Source organism: Arachis ipaensis, chromosome B07 (assembly GCF_000816755.2).
Source record: "Arachis ipaensis cultivar K30076 chromosome B07, Araip1.1, whole genome shotgun sequence".
Taxonomy (NCBI): Eukaryota; Viridiplantae; Streptophyta; class Magnoliopsida; order Fabales; family Fabaceae; genus Arachis; species Arachis ipaensis.
In genome coordinates this window covers 81,909,735-81,919,456 of record NC_029791.2, presented here as the reverse complement: position 1 = coordinate 81,919,456, position 9,722 = coordinate 81,909,735, and the positions used below count along the sequence as shown (strand labels likewise).

Here is a 9,722-nt window from a genome sequence, read left to right as displayed (position 1 = left end):
TAGTAGGTCACTTAGAGTCATAGGAAACCAAATTAATTAACAATCCTCACACAATGAAAAATGGACATCCACCATTCAAGTTCATCCAATTATCCAATTTTCCAACCAAGAGTGTAAAAAACTAAGCAAAAACCCAACCAAGCATTTTGTCAAACACTTGGTGGGCATGTAAAGAAAGCATGGTAAAATGACAAGAAATAATAAATGCTACAACTACCAAGCAAGAAAAATAAAGATAGCAACTCAATAAAACAATGAAAGAGGCATGAAACATAAAATTGCATTAAATGTAAATTAAAGTAGCAAGAGTGCAAATACATAAAACTGACAAAAATGGAGAAAATAACAAGATAAAGTAATGAAATTAAGACCATAGAACAAGGAGAGATAGAAAAAGCTAGATTAAAACAAGAATTAAAACAAGAAATTACAAAGTAATTAAACTAAAAACCCTAGGTTCTAGAGAGAAGGGGGATCTTCTCTCTCTAGAAAACTAACAAAAACATGTAAAAACCTAAACCTAAGTGCTCCCCCTTTCATTCCTCTTCAATTTGGCTTGAAATAGCTTCAGAAGTTGGATTGGGCTTTGGAGGCCCAGAAATCACCCCAGTGATTTCCAGTTAATGAGCTCACGTGCCAGGACCTGTGCGGACGCATAGATTTGCGCGTCCGCACACTTGCTGTTTTCTGACCTGTGCGTGCACATAAATTGTGTGCGTATGCACACTTAAACTTAGTCCACTATAGCAAATTATATATCATTTCGAAGCACCGGACGTTAGCTTTCCAATGCCACTGGAACCGCCTCATTTGGACTTCTGTAGCTCAAGTTATGACCAATTTAGTACAGAGAGGTTGGGGCTGACAGCTTTACAAATCCTTCATTTCTTGAATTCTCCCATTTTGCATGCTTTCCTTCCACTTCTTCAATCCATACTTGCCTTGTAAGCCTGAAATTACTCAACAAACACATCAAGACATTAAATGAAATTAAAAGTGAATAAAATTTAGCAATTATAAAGCTTAAAAAGCATGTTTTCACTTTCAAGTACAATTTAGAGAGAAATTATGAAACTATGCTATTTCAATCGATAAATGCAAGAAAAGTTGATGAAATCCACCAAGTTAGAGTAAATAAATATCATGAAATGTGGATTCATCACATCCCCACACTTAAACAATAGCATGTCCTCATGCTATACCAAAGGAAGAGAAGAAGGGGAATCAACAATTATTCAATACAAATTATCTATATGCAATGTACCTATATGTATGCAACTATTATACCTTATACTATATAACTCTCTATATGTATTTAATTTGTCCAAGTAAATCAATTTCCAAGAAAGCATCTATACACAATTAAGGGCTAAGGCAATTATAACCAAATCACATTCACAATTGAATTGAGTTATATAAAAGATTTTAACAAACTTGCAAGATAACAATGATCAAAGGTGAAAATATGGAATTGAATGATTGAACCCTCACCGGATATGTATATACACTCTAATCACTCAAGTGTTTAGGGTCAATCCACTGAATTCTCCTCTAATCATGCTTTCAAAAGTTTGTTCTTCATCTAACCAATTAACACAAATTTAATGTACATATGCAAAAATCAGGAGGTCTTTTCAAGGTTGTAATGGGACTAAGGTTAAAGGTAAGGATGTATATATAGCTAAGTGAGCTTGCATTTGAATCTTTGATTAGCCTAAATTATCACCTAACACACACACAACCTATAAACTTCTAATATCGAACTTAGCTACCCATAATCTCACTTTTACATATACACACACTCATGCATCAAATTCAATCACATATGCGTTGACGTTTATTGAATTTCTCATTGGGATAATTTTGTCCCCTTTTTTCATTATTTCTTTGTCTTTTCTTTTCTTTTTTTTCTCTTTTTTTTTCATGAACATAATATATATATACCAACACATCAATGCATATGGTTTCTATAATATTACATGAGTATGCACCCCAAATTTCCAAGATTTTTCAACAAGAATAAAACACATTTTCATCAACCCAAGTTTTCCATATCTTCCCCACACTTAAACATCACACACACTAACTTAAGCTACTCAAAGATTCAAACAAAGAATATTTCATTATTTTTCGCTTAAGGTTAATGATGTGGTAAAATAAAGAACAAAAGGGGGTATTCATAGGCTCAAAGTGGCAAATAAAGGTGAATGAAATGGTAGGCTATTTGGGTAAGTGAGATATAATGAAGTGATGGCCTCAATCCCATAATTGCATAATCATACATTAAATAATGGATATATAGAATTAAACAAACTAAAGATTGCACTCATAGAGAAGAGCACACACAAAAATAAAATAAGTGGTCAAATAGTGTAACCACACAATGAGGTTCAAAATCTCACAAGTTATATGTTCTTTAACTCAAAAACCATATTCCACAATGTATAAATCATGCAAGTTTCAATGAAAATTTTCAACTCAATTCAATTTGAATTTCAATGCCCTATATAAAGAGTAAGTTTCTTGGAAAATTTCATTAAATTGACTAACATTTATTCTATATATGTATATGGTGTGATTGGATAGAAAAAGTCAAAAATTCTAAGTTTAATTCCTAATTTCAATCAAACCAAAATAACAAGTATATAGGAAACCAAACTTAGGTGCAATCATCACATCATCCCAAATCACAATCAAGACTAAAAACCAAAAAGAACATATGTACAAGCCAAAATTAAGAGCAAAATATCCAAATATGTATAACTACTATATAATACTAAGTTATGTACAAGCAAAATTAAAAAGTGCAATAAACTAAGTAAAAAATTTCTCAAAAGGATAAAATATATACAAAGTACCAAAAAAAACATAAAAAAAAAACTACACTAAGTGTTCGAAAATGAAGATTGTCACCCATGATGTGCTTGATGAAGATGCACAACCTCCCCACACTTAAAATGCAGCACCATCCTCGGTGCTCGCGATCATGCGGAGTGGAAGGAGTCGTCACTGGGTCACCTCCACCTTCAACTGGTGGGTTAGGCGATAGAGTGGCTGCAAGAGTGATGGTGGTGCTAAAAAGGAAAGAGCTAAGTCACAAAAAAGCATATGAATGAAGTGAACAGATAATATAAATTTGAATGGAAGCACACGAGATTCAAGTTAGAAAAAGTAACTTCCAATCAAATAAAGGAATCTAAGAAAGCTAACTTGCTTGTTTATCAAAGAGAAAAAGAAGAAAGGAGCGTTATTGCTATGCACGAAGAAAAAGAAAACATGTAAAAGGTTAAAAGGAAAGTTAGTTGAAAAGGAAAGGAAAAGTCAAAAGGTCGGGGAAGAAAAGAAAACAGTTAAAAAGTTAGTGTTAGTTGAAAAGAGAAAGAAAGTTAAAAGTAAAGAAAACAGTTAAAAAGTTAGTGTTAGTTGAAAAGAGAAAGAAAGTTAAAAGTTATGTGAGTAAAAAGAAAATAGTTAGTTGAAAAAGAAAATAAAGAAAAGATAGTCAATAGTTATGTTAAGAAGAAAAAGTTAGTTGAAAAAGAAAACAAACATCAAAGTCATGTAAAGGAAAAGAAAGAGTTAGTTGAAAACAAAAGAGAAAGGAAAAAGTTCTCGGCATAGCAAAAACGTCCCTAAATTCTGAAAATTTCCAAAGTTCCAAAACAAGAAAGTTCATGTTCAACTTCTCAAAATAAAATATGACTTATGCCTAAGTGAGTAATGCAATTATAGTGGGCATATAATCAAAGAATAGTGGGCACATCCACTTAGCATAAGCCGAGAAATTTTGGTGTTGACAAAGGTAAACGAGGAAAATTCAAACACCAAATTATAACGAAGCATAAAAGTCACAAGTTGAAACAAGAGTTGAAAACTCATGATCTAAGTGACTTAATGAAAGTTAGGCATGAATAGAATGAATCAATTCAGCCACATAGATTTAAAACCTTCAATCTTGTGAGTTTATGCAAAAGGGGCTCAAAATCTCAAAAGAATTTCAAGTTTATGGTCAATTTAAAACTCAATTAAGGCATATTCAATGCTCAAGAAGAACACATAATTTAAAGGAAGCAAAGAACTTAAAGAATTGACCAAAACTCGTAAGGAAGGAAATTTCCAAACCCATTTAGCAAACAAGATTCTATTGACACAGTAATCCGTCAAATAGAATCTTGTTGCACCAAAGAAGACAATGTCATTTAATGAAATAAGGTTAGAAAAAATCCTGCAGCATTTCAATAGTAAATTGGCCTATTTCCCTAAATTCAAACACTCAATTCAGATTCTATATGAATTCATTAACAATTAAAAACACAAAAACCATATACAAGTTCATATGAATTGAGAAACTAGGCTAACAAATAGCAACAAAAAATTAATAAGCAATTCAAACCAAGCCAACCAGCAACAAGCAGCAATGAACAATTAAGCAACCCGCAGCCATGAGCAAATAATGGTCTAAGTTACAGCACCAAGACTGCAACAAGGAACAATCCAGCAGCATTTTTTTTCTTGAATTCAACAACCAATCACAAGTATTCAACATGAATTTGAACAACTAAGTATCTTGAGTCAAGTGATTGAGTTCAAATTGGAACAAAACAGCAGCAAAAACAACTTAAATTCATACATTCAGCAAAAATAAATCCTCACTGCACAAGCAACCATTAACCATATTCAGCAGTTGGTTCACCCCAAACAGCCATGAACAAAAACACAGCAGCAAGAAACAACAGTAATTGATTCAGTCAACACTCCTTTCATTGAATTCAATAACTACTCCACAAGCAAGCAACATGAATCCATACAAATGCACCTAACTGAATCCAGTGATTAGGTTCAAATTAAAACAAGAACTCAGCATCAACCAGGTAGAATAAGGCAGCAATAAATCAATATACAGCAGCATCAGACAAGTCAGATTAGCACAGGGGCAAATTGTCAGCAATAAATAAAGAGGAATTCAATGAAACATCAACATTTCCAAACAACATTATTGATCATAACAAACCTAAATCCACTATCCACGCCAGATTCTCTAACCACCTAGTTTAACTATACTAAGCTAATCTAACTAAACTACTAAAAAAACTGAAATAACAACTGTAACAGGCTAAACAGACTAAATAGAAGAGAAAGAATTGAGACCTGGAAAGCAGAAAATTGGAGCAGGGAAGGAAAGGGAGGATGGAGGTGGTGTGAAACGGACGGCTGGAGCAGAAGCGGCGGCGAAGGTGGTGCGGCAGCAACTCTGGCTACCGTGGGGTGCAGTGATACAGACATAGGGGCTCGTGGAGAGATGAGAAGAGGTTGGAGTGGCTGGAGACTGGTTCGGCGCTGAGCTAAGGAGGTTGCGACGGCCGCGCTGTAAAGGGAAGAAGAAGGAAGAGGGTCGTGGTGCCTTGTCGATGGCGCGGTGGGTTCTGGGTTAAGGCCGACGGTGATGGTTGGCAGTCAGGGAAGAGGAGGCGCAAGGGGAACGTCGCGAGGGCACTGGGCTCGGTGGAAGCTAGAAGAGGGAAAGGGGAAGAGAAAGGGACGCGGCGGTGTGGGTAATCGCCGGCGATTATGGATGAAGGGAGGGGAGTGTGGTGTCGCGGCTGAGGTGGCGCAGAGAAGGGGTCAGGGACGAGGAAAGAGAGAAGAGCGATGAGGGAGAAGAGAGGGGGAAAAGGGGATGGTGGTTCGGTGGTCGCCGATCGTCGGGAGTGGTGGCGGCTGGTGGACGTTGGTGGGTGATGGTGGTGGTGGATGTTGGAACAGAAAAGGAGAGGAGAGGGATGAACGTTGGGGAATTGGAAAAGAGAAGGGAAGGAAGAGTAGGGGTGGTGCGGACGCACCGACTGTGCGGTTGCTCCCAGCAGAAGGGGGTGAATTGGGGGTGCATACGCATATGCTGTGCGAACGCCCCAGACGGATGAGTTGTATGGAGGCGTACGCACGCAGAGAGGGCGTTGTTTTTTTTTTTCAAAATAGAAATTCACCCAACAATGCAAAATGCATATAAACAAGAAATTAATAAAAATATGCCACTATTTACATTAACTTTAAAATTAATTTAAAATTTTATCTTTCAAATTAAAATTATGGACTATTTAAAGCATTTTTAATACGCACAAACAAAAATCTACCAAAACATTTTAATCATCCAAAAAATTAATAATAATAAAAAAAATTTAAACATGCAATTCAAGTAAAAAAGGTAATTTAAACAAAATTACTAACTATTCATATATGCATTTTAAAACAAAAATTTATTAAAGCAAGCTAACAACCAAGAGACATATTTACAAGCAAAAACAAGTAACCAATCAAAAACAAACTATTCAAATATTCACACATTAACAATGGCTAACAATGTAATACCATTGCTAATTTCCGGCAATGGCGCCAAATTTAATGAAGAGAATTCTTGTATAGTTTGGAATCAATCAAAACTAGAATCAATTCGTTGGTAGTATAGTCCAAACCAACATTGAATTCTCAAGATCAAATAATAAATTAAGTACAAGATATAAACCGAGATCAAGAGTAAATCAACCCCGGATCATCTTTCCTAGGAATTGCAATGAAATGTTCAATTATTGGCTATAAGGGATTGGGGGTGGTGATCGCAAGGAGCAAGCAAGAGATAGAAATGGAAAGGAATGAAATGAAGAGGTAAAAAAGTAACTTTGCATGCAAGTAATTAATAGAGAAAGCAAGTAAAGGCAATGATAAAGGAATTTAAATGACAAAAAGGACTCTTGGCAAGAAGTGGGTAATTAAGGATTCCTATCCTAGTGGTGAACCACAAACATGGTAATTGTATGTGAATTAATCCCAATTAGTCAACCCTACATCGAGGATAAGTCAACTAGGCATAATTAATCTCAACCCTAAGTCCTAAGTCAACACTAGTGGGTCACTTAGAGTCAAGGGAAACCAAATTAATTAACAATCCTCACACAATGGGAAATGGACATCCACCACTCAAGTTCACCCAATTATCCAATTTTCCAACCAAGAGTGTGAAAAACTAAGCAAAAATCCAACCAAGCATTTTGTCAAACACTTGGTGGGCATGTAAAGAAAGAATGGTAAAATGACAAGAAATAATAAATGCTACAACTACCAAGCAAGAAAAATAAAGATAGCAACTCAATAAAGCAATGAAAGAGGCATGAAACATAAAATTGCATTAAATGTAAATTAAAGTAGCAAGAGTGCAACTACATAAAAGTGACAAAAATGGAGAAAATAACAAGATAAAGTAATGAAATTAAGACCATAGAACAAGGAGAGATAGAAGAAACTAGATTAAAACAAGAATTAAAATAAGAAATTACAAAGCAATTAAACTAAAAACCCTAGGTTCTAGAGAGAAGCGGGAGCTTCTCTATCTAGAAAACTAACAAAAACATGTAAAAACCTAAACCTAAGTGCTTCCCCCTTCATTCCTCTTCAATTTGGCTTGAAATAGCTTCAGAAATGAGTTGGATTGGGCTTTGGAGGCCCATAAATTGCCCCCAGTAATTTTCAGTTAATGAGCTCACGTGCCAGGACCTATGCGGATGCACAGATGTGTGCGTCCGCACACTTGCTGTTTTCTGACCTGTGCGTGCGCATAAATTGTGTGCGTACGCACACTTCAACTTAGTCAACTATAGAAAATTATATATCATTTCGAAGCCCCGGAAATTAGCTTTCCAATGCTACTGAAACCGCCTCATTTGGACCTCTGTAGCTCAAGTTATGACCAATTTAGTATAGAGAGGTCGGGGCTGGCAGCTTTACAAATCCTTCATTTCTTGAATTCTCCCATTTTGCATGCTTTCCTTCCACTTCTTCAATCCATACTTGCCTTGTAAGCCTAAAATTACTCAACAAACACATCAAGGAATCAAATGGAATTAAAGTGAATAAAATTTAGCAATTATAAAGCCTAAAAAGCATGTTTTCACTTTCAAGCACAATTTAGGGAGAAATTATGAAACTATGCTATTTCAATGGATAAATGCAAGAAAAGTTGATGAAATCCACCAAGTTAGAGTAAATAAATATCATAAAATGTGGATTCATCAGAGAAATTGCTCAACCAATCCCATTTCCTACACTAGCAAGGAAGGCTAAGAAGCGTATGGAACTTGACCCCAAAATGGTGGAGATGTTCAAGAAAGTGGAGGTAACTATCCCTCTCTTTGATGCTATCCATCAAGTACCTAAATATGCAAAGTTTCTTAAGGACTTATGTATGAACAAAGATAGAATTCATAAGTTAGAAACTATTCCATTGGGGAGTTCTATTTCCGCTTTGATGGGAGCATTACCAGAAAAATGTGGTGACCCAGGCCCGTGCATGGTTACTTGTACCATAGCTGGAGTTCAATTTATTGATTGTATGTGCGATCTTGGTGCATGCGTGAGTATTATGCCTCTTTCCGTTTATCATATATTGAACCTCCCACCGTTGAAGCGGTCAGCGGCTAGGTTTGTCTTAGCGGGCAAGAGTATAATAACCGTGACAGGCATTGTGGAAGATGTGTTGGTAAACATAAAGGGTTTGATATTTCCGATTGATTTTCACATCATTGAGATGCCACCTAGTGAGTCCAAAAGGACATCATCCATATTACTCGGAAGGCCATTTTTGAGGACCTCTAGGTTTAAGTTGGATGTCTATTCGGGAACCTACTCATTTGAGATCGACGGGAGAGTTGTAAGTTTTAGCCTAGATGAAGCGATGAGGCACCCACCGGAGAACCATTCCATATTCCGGTGTGACTTAATTGACAACATTGTGGCCGAAGTGCATTATGCGAAGCTAGATGAGAAGAATATGATTGAAGAAATTAGTGAAGAACCAAGTGAAGTGAACACCTTACCCCATCCGGATCTTCCGGAAGTTCAAGTGTCTAGTCAAGAACAAAAGGTAGAATTGAAGCCACTACCGCCCCACCTAAAGTACTCATACCTTGATGAAGCCCACAAGTTCCCGATGATTGTTGCAAGGGAACTCACTCATCAACAACAAGAAAAGTTGCTAAATGTTTTGAGGAAGAACAAGAGGGCCATAGGGTGGAGCTTGGCAGATCTAGTGGGCATAAGCCCCCAAGTATGCGAGCACTGAATATTCCTAGAGGAAGGAGCTAGACCCGTTTGACAACCTCAAAGGCGACTAAATCCTACCATTTTAGAGGTTTTGAAAAAAGAGGTCACCCGGTTATTAGAAGCGGACATCATCTACCCCATTTCGGATAGTGAATGGGTGAGTCCCATCCAAGTTGTGCCAAAGAAGTCCGGGGTGACCACAATCAAGAATGAGAGCGGGGAGCTTATAGCAATAAGGGTGCAAAACTCTTGGCGGGTGTGCATTGACTACCGAAGGTTAAACACGGTCACTAAAAATGATCATTTTCCGCTACCATTTATCGATCAAATTCTTGATCGGCTATCTGGTAAATCTCATTATTTTTTTCTAGATGGCTATTCAGGGTACTTCCAAATATACATTGCTTTAGAAGACCAAGAAAAAACAACATTTACTTGCCCCTTTAGAACGTATGCCTATAAGTGTATGCCATTCGGCTAATGCAATGCACCGACAACTTTCCAAAGGTGCATGATGAGCATATTTGCAGATTTTCTAGAGCAATGCATGGAAGTGTTCATGGATGACTTCAGTGTATATGGTGACTCTTTTGATCATTGCTTGGAAAACCTTGCAAAAGTTTTGGAAAGAT

The 9,722-nt window shown here is 36.6% G+C and overlaps 1 protein-coding gene and 1 long non-coding RNA gene across 3 annotated transcripts; one reads left to right on the top strand and one right to left on the bottom strand.

Annotated features, from left to right (window-relative positions):
- Positions 261-5,973, bottom strand: LOC107610015. Of its 2 annotated transcripts, XR_001613365.2 has the most exons (3): positions 5,149-5,973; positions 2,914-3,074; positions 261-950 (listed from the first exon to the last, which is right to left on the bottom strand). It is a non-coding gene; the product is annotated as an uncharacterized LOC107610015 (long non-coding RNA). The 2 variants fall into 2 exon arrangements; XR_002350060.1 differs by lacking the exon at positions 261-950 and having other exon boundaries at positions 1,567-3,074.
- Positions 8,297-9,109, top strand: LOC107607384. Its single transcript, XM_016309347.1, has one exon. The coding sequence runs from the start codon at positions 8,297-8,299 to the stop codon at positions 9,107-9,109; it is 813 nt and encodes a 270-aa protein (XP_016164833.1).